Source organism: Engystomops pustulosus, chromosome 4 (assembly GCF_040894005.1).
Source record: "Engystomops pustulosus chromosome 4, aEngPut4.maternal, whole genome shotgun sequence".
Taxonomy (NCBI): Eukaryota; Metazoa; Chordata; class Amphibia; order Anura; family Leptodactylidae; genus Engystomops; species Engystomops pustulosus.
Window position 1 is genome coordinate 38,447,258 of NC_092414.1, and position 17,135 is coordinate 38,464,392.

The 17,135-nt window shown below is 35.2% G+C and overlaps 2 protein-coding genes across 4 annotated transcripts in view; both read right to left on the reverse strand.

Moving 5' to 3' along the window:
• The window catches only part of LOC140126356 (protocadherin alpha-C2-like), a 217,662-nt gene extending 213,073 nt beyond the window's left edge, over positions 1–4,589 (reverse strand). The window contains exon 1 of the mRNA XM_072145739.1: positions 2,232–4,589. Within this exon, the coding sequence (XP_072001840.1) occupies positions 2,232–4,589 (2,358 nt within the window). The remainder of the gene's footprint in view (positions 1–2,231) is intronic.
• LOC140126357 (protocadherin alpha-8-like) lies at positions 4,556–14,716 on the reverse strand. 3 transcript variants are annotated; one of them, XM_072145744.1, is made up of 2 exons: positions 12,208–14,716; positions 4,556–4,629 (listed from the first exon to the last, which is right to left on the reverse strand). In XM_072145744.1, the coding sequence occupies exons 1-2, from the start codon at positions 14,578–14,580 to the stop codon at positions 4,621–4,623; spliced, it is 2,382 nt and encodes a 793-aa protein (XP_072001845.1). In that variant the 5' UTR covers positions 14,581–14,716; the 3' UTR covers positions 4,556–4,620. The 3 variants fall into 3 exon arrangements, with proteins under 3 accessions (XP_072001845.1, XP_072001844.1, XP_072001847.1); XM_072145743.1 differs by lacking the exon at positions 4,556–4,629 and adding an exon at positions 6,691–8,061; XM_072145746.1 differs by lacking the exon at positions 4,556–4,629 and adding an exon at positions 6,691–8,064.
• Positions 14,717–17,135: the final 2,419 nt, after the last annotated feature.

The window sequence follows — 17,135 nt, forward strand, 5'->3', positions numbered from 1 at the left end:
AACATTTTTAAGAAGTCCATGCAGTGTCCATAAGTGGCATAAGTTGAACCATTGAACAAGTATCTAGACCCAACAAGGGTGGAGACTGGTAAAAGAGCCCTCCTCTTTTTCAAGGCTTTTTCGATTTTAAGTTTAGATACCCAATTTTCTAAAGGGCTAAACTATAAGCAGTGCCTATTGTATTTCTATTAAATGTCTTAGAATTACTTTCTTTCTGTATACTCAAGATCTTCAGGCTAATGTTAGAGTTAGGTTTCCGCCCAGTGGGGTGGGGCACGCTGTAAACCTGCATATCTCACCTAATATCTTCACTATTTAAACAAGGTGCGTGGTTGCATGTCCTAGGTATGAGTAAGGATTAGGAAGCTATAGTCCAAAACACGTTACTGCAGCGGTCTTTCGTTCCATATATCTTGCCCTCATGCCCATGTGAGCACCTATAACATGTTTTTAATAAAGAATACATTTTTGTTATGTTCTAACAGTTTTTGTACAACCTTTTTGGATACTCGAACCCCAACTTTTTCCCCCTTTGGTGATACAAGTATTACATTAATCTGGATTCCGGACCAATTTTTTTGGAGATTCTCTGCATCCTGCTGTCCACTGAAAACTACGTGTAGACCTTCCATGGGTGAGCTAAACCACTAAGATTTCATTTTGATAGGAATAGTTGTATTGTTTTATAATAGTAGTTCTCAAAGATATGTTTAGTTACAGTAGGTTAGTTTAACCAACAAGTTCCCTTTAACAGACCCGATTTAAGAAAGACTAAAAAGTTGAATAGTTTTACCTAAATATTGTCACTCTATTTCATGGATTGTATTTGTCAAAATAATATTAACCAAAAGTTGTGTATTCCATAAACCTCTGAATAAAATTAATAAAAAATGGATAAATATACGCAATCGATCCTCTATAGACAGGCACTATAAACCCTCTTAATTGTAAACTTTGACTTACAAAAGTGGCAATGACCAGTAGCTGATCATAGATATAAAATGTTTTATTTTCTTGAAAACAATTACAAACAAATGAAGTGCTTAGGACAAGAGTGAACCACATATTTATCATCAAGGATTCTATTTGTTTTTAAGAGAATAAAAAAATGTATATGTCTATATGATCAATTACTGGTCAATACTGCATTAGTTTAAAAAGTTGGCTAATTAAGTGGGTTTATAGTACTTAATAGGATTTGTTATACATATATACACATAGGGTATAACAAAAAGGTTGGCATGGCATATCTTACCAAATACACAAAATAAAAATATACATGCCAAATATTTTTCAAAAATCTATGATGATATCAAACTCATACTCACTTCCACCTCTCCATGGGGGTGGAAGGCGATTTTAAATGGAAACCCCTATTTTTTTATTGCAGAGTCAGATTCTCCAGGAAAAATAACCATGATTCAATAAATGGTTCAAGTCATTTTCATTGACAGATGACACTGTAATCTCTAAAAATCTTGATAAAAACAGATTGGATTGGAAAATAAAAAAATATGGTGGGGCAATGTGATTTTTTTTAAATGTAGAAACTACATTCAACGTAACCTAGGAACAACAAGGTTGTACACATAGTAGTTTTCTGTTCTCTTTGGGGTGCTGGCTTAGTATAAGTCCCATTGCCTGTCACACATTGGAGAGCTTGATTAAATTCAATCTAAACCCCTCTGAATATGGGGATTTTTCTTGTTGTCTACCATCTTATTGGTACACCAAAGACCTCGAGGACAGGACATGGCTGCTGCTGGCCCCACAAGCTCTGTGATGTACTGAGTTGTGCTTGGCAGCACAAATACATCAGGTGAGAAGGAATTGTACACTTGTTGAAATATTTCATTGTGTTTTGACAGACTACACTAGGGTAGTGCCCTATGTTCTTATCTCTTCTGAATATAAATCAGACTGCCTACCAAAATAATATAAAAAACTTCAATATTGCTTTAAAAATTAAAACTTAGCATTTTAACTTACTTTTACCAAGAGCTGACTAAGTGGACCTAACTCTATTTCTTAGAAAAAGTGGACAGTGGTCATTTGTTAGTATTATTTAGGGAGGAAGGAGAACATTCAAGAATTCTAAAAAGATTGGAAGGAAGTATAGAAAAAAAGGAGAAATCATCATGTGAATATAGTTCATTATCATTTAGTTCAACAAGGGTAAAAAAGTTTCAAACACATGTTTAAAAATTTAAAAAAGGGAAATGATCACTTACCATTGCAGAAACTTGTGATGCAAAAGGATTTCCATAAGTCAATGATGATTGAGGAAAGTTTGAAGTGAAAAGAATCAAATCATTCTTTGGTGGAAGGCCATTTAAGTTGACTTTATACTGGTGTTGTTGAGAGTAAGTCCAGCTGCCCGCAATACTGGGGCATAGTGTATTTTGTCTGAGTTCATCAATTTCCTGCGTATATTTATTCCACCTTAATATTGTGTATGTGATCAATGTAAGAAGGAATACCCCAGATATTAAACAAATAGACACAATTAGGAAAATGTTTTCATCCGGAAGCTCAAAGTCTTTCCCCTTGTCTTTCTTTCTTACTGCTGGTAATTTCTGTCCATTGTCTGCCAGTATAAGGACAATAGTAACTGATGTGGACATTGCTGGGTTTCCATGATCTTTCAATACAATAGACAATCTGTATTCATCATCATCTGACTCCAGAAGCTGACGCATTAAAGTAATATCTCCAGTATGTTTCCCAACAGCAAAAGGAACATTTCTCCCCAAATCCCTAAATTCATAAGAAATCCAAGCATTGTAGCCCGAGTCTTCATCAATGGCTTTGATTTTAGTCACGAGTAACCCAGCTTTGCTGAATCTTGGGATAACTTCTGTAACATCAGACTCAACATTTGGCAAAGGAGCAATAACCCTTGGGGCATTATCATTAATATCTTCTATGAATATGTAGAGAATCATCTCATTGCTCAAAGGTGGTAATCCAGCATCTGTAGCCTTTATACGACAGTGGAACAGTGAAACTTGCTCATGGTCAAAGGACAATAGAACAAATAACTTTCCATTCTCGGGATTAATGGATATATAGGAGTATATAGGGATTCCATCAATGGTGCTATCAACAATTGAGTAAGTAATGAATGAATTCTGGCTAATGTCCGGGTCAATCGCTGACACTGTGTAGATATGTGAGCCTGGGGGGTTATTTTCCTTGATATAAGCAGTTTCAGATATGTAGGGAAAAGTTGGTGGATTATCATTCACATCATTTACTGGAATTTTTAGTGATTTAGTCACTGAAAGGGGAGGAGAACCTTGATCTGTAGCTGTGATCTCAATGTCATATTCCGATAAAGTTTCCCTATCAAGTCGTCCATTCACCATCAATGAGAAGTATTCTCTTAAGGTCGGAGTTACTATAAATGGAAGATTTCTAGATATGTGACAATTGACCCTCCCATTCTCACCAGAGTCTTTATCATAGACCCTGATAACTGCAACAACTGATCCTTTCGGGGCATCTTCAGGAACAGGCACATTGAGTGATGTCACCATTATCTCTGGAGTATTGTCATTCATATCTATAATATTTACCAATATCTTACAGTGCCCTGTCATTGCTATGTACCCTTTATCAATAGCAGCGACCTGAAGTTCATAAAAGTTTCTCTTCTCATAATCAATTTCACCATCAACACGAATTATCCCACTTTCTGAGTCTATTTTGAAAGTTGTTGACAACTGCTGGGAAATTGGTTCATTTAAAGTATAAAATATTTCCCCGTTTTGTCCTTGGTCATAGTCCGTTGCATTCAAGGTGATAATAATAGTCCCATTAAGAGCATTTTCCAACAAGCTTACTTGGTAAAAAAGCTGACTAAAGAATGGTGCATTATCATTGACGTCTTGCACTGCAATAAGGAGTTGCTGGGTGCCACTTAGTCTTGGTTTACCGCCATCATATACAGTTAGTGTCAGATTGTGAAAAGGAGTCTGTTCTCTATCCAAAGTTTTCTTCAACACAAGCTGAACAGACTTACTTTCATGTGTGTATGTTTGTATATCAAGTGCAAAATATTCATTGGTACTAAGTTCATAGTTTGTTACAGAATTTGTTCCAATATCTGGGTCAATAGCTCCCTCTAGTGGGAAGAGTGATCCAATTAACATCACTTCAGATACAGACAGTTTAAATTCATTTGTCGGGAAAACTGGATAGTTATCATTAATATCTTCAATTTCTACATCAACATGATGAATCTGTACAGGTTTATCTACAATTATTTCTAGCTGCACAGTACAGATGCTGATTTCAGGACACAACTGCTCCCTGTCTATAATCCTATTCACAAATAATATACCATTCTGCAGATTTACCTGGAAATAATCTGTGCCATCTTTTGAAACAATCCTCAGTCTTCTGGAGTTGATATCATTGATGTGTATCCCCAGATCTTGAGCCAGTCTGCCAACAAATGTTCCATGCTTTGATTCCTCAGGTACAACATAGTGGAGCTGGCTCAGTACTAGATCAGCAGTCATTTGTATGATGAAGACAAATCCCATCTTTTGTCTGAGTAAGCTTTTATATAAATACAGAAACATTTCTGCAACTGAGTATTAGTTATATGGGAAGTTAATCTTCCTATGAAGGAAAAAAAAAAGTCTCCGGTAAAACCTGACGCAGTAAAGAAATGGATTAGAAGTTGTTTTTCACAAAAATTGTGTAACACTGACATCTGGTGAAGAAATATAATACTACAACAGACTTTTATTTAATTTATTTTGTTCAAACTTTATAATATGGCATTTAACATAGGGAAAAAGAGTTAAATAGGCAACACATTTAGAAAGTATATTTTTTGTTTCCTCTTAAGTTATTTTTTCCATTTTATGATGTAAAAGATGCATTTAATCTGCTGGAACATCATTAATATAAACGTTTCTTTTTTACAAACATCTGCAGTAATAACAGACATTGTATCCCCAAAATATGCAGATTGGATACAAACATTCTCTTGGTTGCAAATCCAATGACACATTACTAGATATCATTATTTTATTAAAGTACCGTCGTCATCATCATCAACAAAAACTTTAAAATGTTTCTTTTACAGACATTAAATAAAAGGAAGACACAGTTGCACATAATCTGAAAAAATAAATATCCAACTCTCAATTATTTATAATTCATCATTTTAATCTACATTTCACTTTGATATTATTATAAAATTTTTATCATTAAGTATGGCTTGATATTTTCTTCATAAAACATATTATAGCAATCTTGATACTTGTTTTGCTTTGGTTATATTTTGTTTTACCAATAAATGTATGACTTTTTTATTGAGATAGGCTTGTTAAAATATAGCTAGCTTTTCTAAAATTTATTAGAATTTTTTTGTTTAATCTCTTGAAAGTTTAAAAGTGGTAATTTTGTTGGGATAATATTTAGTCAAAACTATTTTTGTTTCCAAAATTGGTATGAAGCAATCAGTTTCTTAAAAAATCACAAATTTTAAAAAATGTTTGGTTTAATAGCCACAATTTTTTTTAAGAAACAAGATCAACTCTTTGGGGGTCATTAATCTTAATTTTTCTTCCTGTTTTTTTTCTGTCTTTTATTGCCACATTGCAATTTTTACACCTTTTTGGGGATATTTTGAAATATCCACCAGACATTTGTTTTTCCTCAGTAAGACACATTTATCTTCTATTCCACATATATCATTTCAAATTGTCTAAAATTGGGGACATCTTTTTAAGGAAAATACTCCAGATGAAATCATACTTAAGGAAAACTTAAAATGACATTTGTAACAATTGTCTCAAACAGTGATCTTAAAAAAAACCATTTAACACAAGGAAAAGTGATATTCATAAAGTAGCAGACAGGCCAAAACAAACAGAGATAAGATAAATGACCCCCTTTATGTAACTTAACTTTTTATAAAATTAAACTTTTTTTCATCATCAAAAATAGAAAAGAAAGATTGGCGTTCACCACTTCTTTAAAGCATAGTCTATTTCTTTATTTTTTACATTCTTTAAAATGACTTGCCTAGGCAAGATGAAGGGCTAGGATTAGCGCGAAACGATTCATCCCTGAAACGCTCCAAATGTATTTACTCTCCCTTCCCTGCAACATATGTCAATTTTAAGAATGTAAAGAATAAAGAAATAGACTATGTTTTAAAGAAGTGGTGAGTGTCTTCCTTTCTATTTTTGATGATGATTAAATGACTCTGTGCTGTCTTCACAGGTTTGAGCCCCACCATACAATTATATACGTCAGTATTCTCGAATGAAAATACAGCTCCAAGATCTGGAATAATGCCAGGAAAGGACTCGCAGCAGTGCCCCTTTACATCTCTCTTTTTTTCTATATTAACTATATTTTTCATTTGTGTCTCTGTTACCCTTTTCAAATCCTTGTTTTTTTCCCCCTCAATTATACTATATTTTTATAGTAATTTCAGCTGTGTGGGTGGGCGGCACAGTGTAGAGAGAGGGTTCAACCCGATGGGTGCAGGCTACAGCATGTCTGATCCAAGACCGCGACATTACAGCAGCAAACCAAAGAAGTAGCAGCACTCCGTGTCCAATTCAAAGGTGTTTATTCACCAGGTGAAAGTACAGCTTTACTTTCACCTGGTGAATAAACACCCTTGAATTGGACACAGAGTGCTGCTACTTCTTTGGTTTGCTGCTTTATATTAATTTCAGTATCTTAAATTATGCAAATTTCTACCTTAAAGAACCTAAGCATTTACAATAATGATCATCAACACCAAAACTTTGATACTTGATATAGTAAGGAAAGGGTAGGGTAGGATACTAAGGGTAGGGTTTTTTTTGTGTTCTAATAGCTAACAAAAATTACTGGCTTGTAATCTAAAATACATCAAGAATATCTTATATACGATTGCATATAGGTATCAAACTATTTTTCTACATTAATAAAGGGATTGTCTGTTTCCCTGTCTAGAACCCTTAGCTACGAACAAGCAAAACATAGAAAACCAACAAAACATTTAACAGACAATGTATATATTACAGTAAGTGCTAATGGACAGCTATACAGGCACACTTAAGGCAGTACTTAAGGACGCCATACTCACAGATAACCCTAGTGACTGATCTTTCTGTCCACAATGACCTCAGGTAAAGCTCAGTGGATGCTTTACTTTAGACCCAGGCTATGAGGTTTCTGTAAGGGAGTTTGTTTAATAATCCTTGTTCCTGTGACAACAAATAATTTTGAAATTCCAGTGACAATTTTTGTCTGAAGCTACAATATGCGTGTTTAGACTTGCGTACAAATTTAAAGGGGTATTCCAGGAATGTGAACGTCTGATACAAAAACCCATAATGCTATAAATAAATGAAAATAATAGAACTCAATGTCATTAGTCACAAAATGGAGCTTAATTTGATAATATGATACACAAAATGTTATGGGCTTTCTAAAGTAGGCAAAGTTATCACCAAGATGGCCACCACTGGAAATTACATGTTCCATGATCCTTTAGTTCTCACTAACAGCTCCTTCCTTTTATGCTCTGCTCCCAGTGATGATATAACAGACTGTCCTGCACCGTTACCATAGTACCACACAGAACGTGGTTGAACATGGTCCCCAGATAAGCAAATGGGTTATGCCAGTGTTGTGGAAGTTGGCTGTAAATTCCTCCAATCTATGTAATAGGGTTATCTCACCAAATCAGAAATCAGAGGGGTCCAGGAGGTTTTCCATAGCCTGGGGATTAGGGCAAGGGATGCATTCAGAATGTATCCCATTAAGGATTTCTACATTAGATATCATGTTTTTAATGGTGAATAAAAAAAATGTTTTATTCAGCAAAATATTTCACATTTTTTCCAAACTATATTGCCTGTTTTCATGTGCAAACAAGACAAAAACTATGCATAGTGTCACTCAGCATGCTCATGCAAGATCAATATAGCCCACAATAAACAATGCTTCATTTCTTCATGGGTGGTGCTGCAGGAAAACTGAATACTTGCTAGAAGTTTATCAGATGTCTCATGGTCAGATAATTGTGACGGGACCCATCTACTAAAAAAATCCAATGTAAACCATTTAAACAGGTATGTTTTCCACAATTCATTAGCTATTCATGTTTTTTAAATATGCAAAACACATACTGGTAGTACTTACTAACAAAGAAAAACAAGCCATCATATATAGAACTCCTATAAGTCCTGTTCAATGCATCGCTAGAAAAGCTGCTCTATATCATGATATATTTTTTGCCATGTCTTGGAAAAGTCATATCATAGTTTATCAACTCTACAAATTAATGACCTGTCCAATGTAGATGTATAAGTTCCCATCCTTAATGGGAAAAATGTAATTTTTTTAGATTGGAGTTATAGGAAAGGCCTTCCATCCCAAAATTATTTCTGTTTTAGGCATGTGGAGGACAAAACTGGATCTCATTTTCAAAATGCAGTCTCACAAGGAGTTTAAAAATGGGTAACTTTACATTGGTATGTACAAAAAAAAGGAGAAATAGGGAAACCAAAGTATTTGATTAGCTTTTGCAGGTGCTGCCTGGTATTGAGTACAACTGCTTAATTTGCTTTTAACCAAGTCTTTCACTTGCTGTGTGATCCCCAATAAACTACCATTCAGTGTTCCTGCAATAGTAAAAATGTTTTTGCCAAATGTGCATTAAAGGGAACCTGTCAACTTAATCCTTCTTCCCAAAATCCCAATATCCCTTATCTAGCTCTTTAATTGTGTTCAATTGATGTTTTTCTTCTTTTTCTCTTATCCATCCTACTTTTAAAAGTCAAGCTTTATTCTCCAGCTTTCCTGGAAAAAAAGGAACATGAAATCATGGAACTCAACAATGAAGTTGAGCTCCTGCTTCTTCCAAACAGCCACATGGCTTTAGAAATATACCCCTTCTCACTTCACTGGACCTTCTTCATCTTTTCAATTACAATTCATGTTCTAGTTCATCCTAAAGGTATGTGGTGTAGGATACTTAAGTTCTTCTGCACTAAAACATCAAATTATGCCTCCTTCAAAGTATACATACACTGGGAGATTTGTCAAAAGGAGGTGCATGGCACAACAGCTTATGATATAAACACCCCTGGCATTGGGGATATTTTATGTGTAATAAAGTCTAGTGCAGGCAACAACTAGTGTGCAAGTATGGGGCAGGAACATAGCCCCTGTCCACTGCACCACGGGACACAGACCCATTCACCCCCCTCCATTCCCATTTGGCGTGGAGGTGGCATAACGTGGAAACTAGAAAATCATTGTACAAACTCCCCTCATTATGTATTGTGCTAGGCATCTGTTGACCACAATCCTTAAAGGTGTTTTCTAGTTTTTTCTAGAATTTCAATCATAGGCAACTCTGTGATAAATATATGGAAGTATATAGAAAAGGGAGCATACTCATATGCATCAGTGCATTACACAGAACACTACTATCCCCAACCCCCAGCCTTCTCCTAAAGTGTAATTAACTCCAAGTTGTCTTCCATAAAGACAAAGGAGCATATGGTCATAAACTCCATATGCCAATTATGTATTTATGGTCCACCACAACCTGACACTGGGTACATTTCTAAGAATTGTGGCAGCAAGACAAACATGCACCGTGCATTTATTCTGGAGGCTTCAGATAATTAGGTACATAGAACTCTCACTAAAACCATACTAAGTGGGTCATGTTCAGTTTCAAAAGAGAAGTGAGACCTGGTCGGGTCTGATGGCATGGAAATCATATTCCTATGACCTTGTATTGAGAAGTTAGAACTCATCCAAGGTCCTGAATCTAGTCTAGATAAGAGATTTTGTAGAACTCACCCAGGGGTGGGATGGGTGTGTCTATACCTCCAATAAAAGCAAGTCAACCCTTTTGGTTATTCTTCTTTTCCCTGGGGGTTTTTACAGCACAGATGAACATGAAAGTGGGCATAATTTTTAAGTGCAGGCCTCTATCCCCATTGGTTCAGCAGCATGCAATTGACTTTCATTTGACTGCTTATATTTGTTGTCTTCTACTTGTAACATGTACTCTGTCAACTGTACATATATTCCCTATGTGTATAGTTTTGTCTCATGCGCTCTTAAGGCATTTTAAAATATAAATTTAACCTGTGTTCTTTTATTTCGATGCACAAATCTCCGCATCCATGTCTTTGTTACATAAATGACATGGGTGGGCTTCCGGCCTGATATAATCCCACTAATAGTATACAGGTGGCAGAAGCTACCATGCTTGGCAGGGCTATGTACCACTGAGGCAAGTGAAATTGGACTGTCAGCCATTAAGGGCCGTGGACTAGTGTTGTACCGCATCAGTTGTTGTGTTGACAACTCGCTCTCACTTCCTGTACTTCCAGAGCCTGTGCATTGAAAACAATATCTAATTGAGCTTTCGTATCCTTAATGGGTCCAGATTGTCACAAAATCTTTTAACTTTATGTGTTCTCCAACTTGGGGGATGAGTTGCAATGGTAGCTAAATGCCTCCAAAGAAAATGCAATTTTGTTGCAATGGTAAATCCTATCACAGTACTACACTGTAACTCATTGAGCTTCTCTCAGTGACCCTTTTTTATAAAGGCAGACTGCCTTGCTGGGTGTTATATATCTGTTATATATCTATGGTAAGGAATTTATTATTTTACAATTATACTTCAATTTTTTTGTAATGTGCATTTATCTGAATGCTCTGTAAGATGCCCTCAAATTAAAGTATGGAAATGTTGAATCCATTAAGATAAAAAATTACATCTGTTTGTCTTCAAATCAACTGAAAAGTACATGAAACTGTAAAAAGATATTAACTAAAGAGACTTCATTTTGATAATTAATTTACCTAATGCTACATGTATAGATTTAACTATCAGGTATCATATCAAATTATTAGTTGCTGCATATAAATTAAATTAATTTGCCATATTATTTCACACTAAACATTAATTTCTAACAGTTATAAGAGTAATAAATAATTTTTTAAAAATCAAAATCTATGAAGATTGATAAATAATAATGACTTGAATGATAAAACAAGATCAATTTATTCAGTATATACAGGCAGTACCTGGGTTACATACAAGATAGGTTCCATAGTATGTAAGTCAAAACTACATATTTTATAACAGTATTTCCAGGCAAAATTTATTTTTTCCCCAGTGACAATTGGAGTTTCAATTGGGACTAAGCGTTATCAATAAAAGTTCATTACTGACACTTTAGAACTAATCATTGCAGTCTGGGACTATAGTTAAGCCTTCAGAGAGCTTCATCAAAGGTCACAATGGGCAGAGGGGTCCGTCTTTAACTAGGCGTTGTCTGTAAGTCGGGTGTCCTAAAGTAGGGGACTGCCTGTACAACTAAAGAGCATTTTATAAGTTTTATAGGGTGTGCTTCTGGTATTATGTTTGGGTGGCAAAACTAAAATATGTGAACAAAGTTTGACACAGAAGAAGTTAACTATTGCCTAAAATGATGACTATGAGGCGCATGATGTAATGGCTTTAAACTCAGGCAGCTCAAAATAGTTTTAAAGAACAGGTTTAAAGTTCTTATGATTCAGCACAAACTTTACAAGTTTCTTAATAACAAAAACAAAATAATGGACCAAATCAATTTTTTTCAATTTTCAAAAGTGTCAAAATTAAATGCTTGTTATTTTGTATACAAGAATTAAAAAAACAATATTTCTATATGAGCCAGTGGGTCATAAAAAGTAGAACACAATATTAGGGAGGCTCAACAAATAAGTGCCATTAAACCTTTATGTTTGTAAAATCCTAATGCACAAAATACTGTGCATTCTCCCTATGTTATCCAGAGAACAAGATGCTACAAAAGACACGTCTAGCTTCGGAGGATCAAATATGTGTGACTAACTTACAGCCTGCAGCTTTAAGACATACAATGTAATTCTTTATTTACATGGTGGAGCTGCAGTTGAAATGAACACTAGATTGTAAGTTTACAAAATATGACTTGTTACTCAGCTATCAATGTCCCTTGACAAGAAAAAGAATATCCAGTCCCTAACATTTGGAAAATCAGAATATATCCAAAAGCCAGATTTTTTTAACTACTCAACTATTCATCCAATAAACTTGGGCAAATGTACAATTTTATCTTACCAGTAAAATTATCTAAGTAAGATATGTACAAGGAAAAACCTAAGGTTAGGTTAACATTGACTTACCCTTGCTGATGGACCCATTATGAATTCAGGCTGATACATGCCTTCTTCAATATCTAATGTATTAGGCAGATTAGGAGTGAATAAAATTAGGTCATTTTGGGGAGAAATTCCATTCCTGCAGAATTTGTATTGACGCTGCATGGAATAGGTCCAGCTTCGAGCAAGAGATCCCATATTGTTCTGTCTCAATTCATCTATTTCCTGGGTGCATTGATGCCAGCGTATGACTGTATACACTATTAGAGTAATTAAGAAAGTTCCTGATACTAAGCAGATTGCCATTATTAAATATGTATTGGCATTGATAAAATCCTCATACTCAAATCCTTTTTTATTTTGTTCAACATGAATTTCTTGAATTTGTTCAGTTAAAGCAATTGTCACTGTGACAGTAGTGGACATTGCTGGTTCCCCATGGTCGTGTACAACAATGACTAGTTTGTAGTCATCCTGATTTGACTCAATTAGTGGACGAATAACAGTTATGTCTCCACTATGAGGTCCAATTCCAAAAGGAATTTTCTCACTTTCATCTTTAATCTCAAATGAGAGCCACGCGTTATAGCCAGAATCAGCATCTCTTGCTCTTATTTTCGTCACAACAGTTCCTACTTTTACTGATCTAGGAACAATTTCTGCAGCTTCCAAGTCAGTACTGAAAAATGTTGGGTCTGGAATTGGAGCATTATCATTGATATCAATAACAAAGACATGTAAGGTCAAGTTACCGCTTAGTGGGGGAAAACCAGCATCTGTTGCTTTGATAGTACATTGAAAGTTAGTGACTTCTTCATGATTAAAGGATATCAGTGCGATGAGCTTGCCATTTTCTGGATTTATTGAGAGGTAGGTAGTAACAGGCATTCCATCTGTTAGACTTTCCATAAGAGTATATGTTATAAAAGAATTCTGACCTATGTCGCCATCGGTGGCTGAAACAGTATAGACAAAGGATCCTGGGGGGTTGTTTTCGGTGATAAGAATAGTGTCCACATTTTTTTGAAAGGTTGGTGCGTTGTCATTAACATCACTTATTTCCACCCAAAGTGTCTCAGATGTGGTAAGTGCTGGTGTGCCCTCATCTTGTGCAGTGATTTCAATTTTATACCGATCAACAACTTCACGATCCAGAGGTCCGTCCACTATTAGTGAGTAATATTCACGTAGTGAAAGTTTTAATTTGAAAGGAACATTTTCATTTATATGACACTTCACTTCACCATTAGAACCAGAATCTTTATCTTGTATTCTTATAATTGCTACAGTTGTCTCTAGGGTGGAATCCTCTGGAACCGGTAAAGAAAGTGATGTCACTGTCATCTCAGGTGGGTTATCATTTACATCTATTATGTTGACCAGAACTTTGCAATGTCCGGCCATTGGATTTTGACCTCTATCAAAAGCATCTATACGGATTTCATAGTGATTGGTTTGTTCATAATCCACTTCTCCAACTACTTTGATCTCCCCTGAAATTTTGTCTAAATCAAACAGAAATCTTATGAATTGGGGCACCTGGTTGCTAAACTCATAAAAAACTTCTCCATTTTCTTCAAGATCAGCATCTGTAGCATTCAGCTTCACAACTACTGTTCCCTTCTGAGAATTTTCTAACAAATATGTTTCATAGACTGATTGGGAAAAAGTTGGTGCGTTATCATTGACATCTTGAACAGATATAAGAAGCTGAGTTGTGCCACTTAATTTTGGCTTGCCCCCATCAAAAGCAGTAAGAGTTAAATTGAACACAGGTTCCTTCTCTCTATCAAGTGATTTCTTCAGGACGACTTCAAGTGATTCACTTTGATGCTTATCTCTTTGTACTTCTAACGAAAAATATGCATTTGGGCTAAGCTCATAGTTCTTAACAGAATTGACACCTATGTCATCATCAACAGCGCCCTCTAATGGAAACCTAGTTCCGACTAATCTTGATTCTGCTATGGAAATGTTATATTGTTTAGCTGAGAATATAGGGTAATTATCATTAACATCTTCAATCTCAACATCGACATGATATATGTGGACAGGTTTATCCACAATAATTTCCAGGTGAATGACACAAACATTAACCCTTTGACATACGTCTTCTCTGTCTATAATATTGTTGACAAATAAAATTCCATTTTGGAGATTTACCTGAAAATAGTCTTTGTTATCTCTTGAGACAATCCGTAACATTCTGGAATTTATCTCTCGGATCTCTAGACCTAGATCTTGCGCTACCCTTCCAACAAAGGTGCCGTGCTTGGATTCTTCTGGGATCATGTAGTGAAGCTGACAGAACACCAGATCCACAACCATCTGCAGCAAAAATACAGCTTTGAGTGGATTGACTGCACCAGAAATCCAGTCTAAGGATGAAATCTCCATTTCAGTGCAGAGAATCAGATCTTCAAATTCATTAATGTTCCCATGTAACAGTTGACTGTTTATGTCGTCTTACAATAGATGAAGAGCAGCAGCCATTACATCTTCTAGCACTTACAGGGAGCGTATTTGCTCCTCTTGTTTGGAAAAATGGATGTACAGTGACACCCAGTGTACAAGAGAAGAATGGCGACCTATATAAGTAGTTGACAAAACCTTCTTTATCTCAATTTCTTAAGGATCTTGTTATTTTCGATTAGGATGAAGTATCACAAACAGAAAATGCAGATAAGCGGTAGTTTATTAGACAGAATTTTTTTTTTTAAATGTCAATCTTAAATTACGCAAGGTTTCTATATTATTCATAAAAAGTGCGAGTAAAAAGTTTGGTAAAGAGGAGGTTGATTATACAATTACTAAAACTATAGATAGCTGTATGAGGAGAATTTGTTAGTAAAATAAAAGAAAATAGATCATACTCATACATTGATTTAGTGTTTTACATATTGTTTTTTTCATTTTTTGCATGTTTTATTTTAGTATGTGACGTCTATTGTCATTGCCTGTAATTTGTGTAATCTGTAATTGATGTGTTTTTCATCAATTGCTTTGGCATGTTGGAAATATAATTGATAGATGTAATCAAATAGAGGGTTATATACTCAGATGTTTCGGTCCGGACAACAACATAACTTATTTATAATATTTTTCTGGGGGGGTGTTTTACATTTTTGTACAAAAATTAACATTATTTTGTAAAGAAAGTAACACCAGTGAAAGTAACTGACCTTATACTGCCTGTATAGTGTATTCTATGATGGATGAATGAAGATCCCAACCTCCATAGTTCCTACCTCAGCTCCCCATTATCTCTACAGATTGTTTAAACCCAATTCTAACCTTCCTAATATGTCTATGTATATAGTTCTACTTGTTTGAGAAATCATGGTTTCATTTTAAAGATTTTACCCCTGTCTTCCAAATATTCTTGGAACACGACCTGAAGCAGAAGATGTTAGAGCAAAAATAAGTCAAACGAATAACAAACTAGAGCCAAGTGAACAGTTTAACTTTTTAAAGAAAATTATAAAAGTCAGTAAGATCTAATAATAGTATTCTTATATTAATAGAGAAATCTACAATAATAGTGTGTAGTACTATCACAATACATTTGACAATGATACATAAATCTCATAGATCCAGGCACTGTGACTGTAGTAATATTCTTATATTTATATTTTCCATGATACCTTCCATGGCCTCCTTTCCTTCTAGAATTAACTTTTTAAATTATGCAAATGAACCTGACAGGCTCTGGGGGGTGTTAGTAGTCCCACTCTGTAGGATTAAAACAGACTGAAGGAGGAGGAAATGTCGAGGGAGCAGGGGTAGGGTGAGACATGCTCATGTGCAGTGTAATAGTCTGTGAAGCTACAGAATGAAGGGGCTCTGGCAATGCCCTCCATGAGCCCTTGTAGCTCATAAGTATCATTTAACCCCTTCCCGACGCGCACCGTAATAGTACAGCGCGGGTCGGATCCAGTTGCATGGAGAGGGCTCAAGGGATGACCTGACATCATCGGGGAGTGGCGATCGGTCGGTATGACAGCCTCGGGTCTCCCGAAAACCCGAGGCTGTCTCGTTTTAACCCATTCTTTAAAATGTGGTTGTAAATCCCCATATACTAGAGTATGGCAGTATATTGTAGAATTGATTAGACAACCTAGGGTTAAAGTACAAAAAAAGATAAAAATAAAAAAGTTGAAAAAAAAATTATTAAAAAAAACCCTAAAAATTCTAATCTAACTGATATAAATATAAATAAACAGTAAAAACCATAAACACATTAGGTATTGCCGTGTCTGAAAATGCCCAATCTATCAAAATATATTAATGTTTTTTCACTGTGTTTAACTCTGTAACGGAAAATAGTGCCCGAAGTCCAAAATGGCTATTTTGCCAATTTAAAAAAATATAAAAAATTTAAAAATATAAAAAATTTCTATAAAAAGTTGTTGCACAGTCCTAAAAATGATAGCAAACATCATCAAAACATCATCAAAAGTTGCACAAAATGACAGTACCCACAGATCTGTACTGTAAGTATGAAAAAGTTATTAGCGCCAGAAGTTGTCAAAAACCTACACAAATTTATTATCCCCGTGATGCACGGACCCAAAAAATAAAATAGACATATCATTTGCGGCGCACAGTGAAAGTCGTAAAATCCAAACCCATAAGAAAGCGGTGCAAATGCCTTTTTTCACCATTTTCAAGGTCTTGTAGGCGGGACTATAGGATACTTTTCTGCTTTCTGGAGAAGAAAACTGGTATATTTTTAGGTCCAACATTAGTTGCTCATTCAACCGTTATCAATATTTTTAAAATTGAGAACCATTGTTCCTAGCACAGAACATAAGCGATAAACTTTAGTAATGTGATCTAGTAATCTCATCTAAATGAGAGAAATTAAGTTGCCTGCAGTCACCACTAGGGGGAGCTTAGTTAGGTAATAATCACATATACTACTGATGTTGATAAGGGGCTTTGTTTATTCA

Coding starts and splice junctions, on each gene's coding strand:
- LOC140126357 (XM_072145743.1), bottom strand. CDS start 14,580: ATGGAGATTTCATCCTTAGACTGGATTTCTGGTGCAGTCAATCCACTC. Junction 8,062..12,207: donor TAATGGGTCCATCAGCAAGG/GTAAGTCAATGT, acceptor TTTTTTTAGTAG/ATGGGTCCCGTCACAATTAT.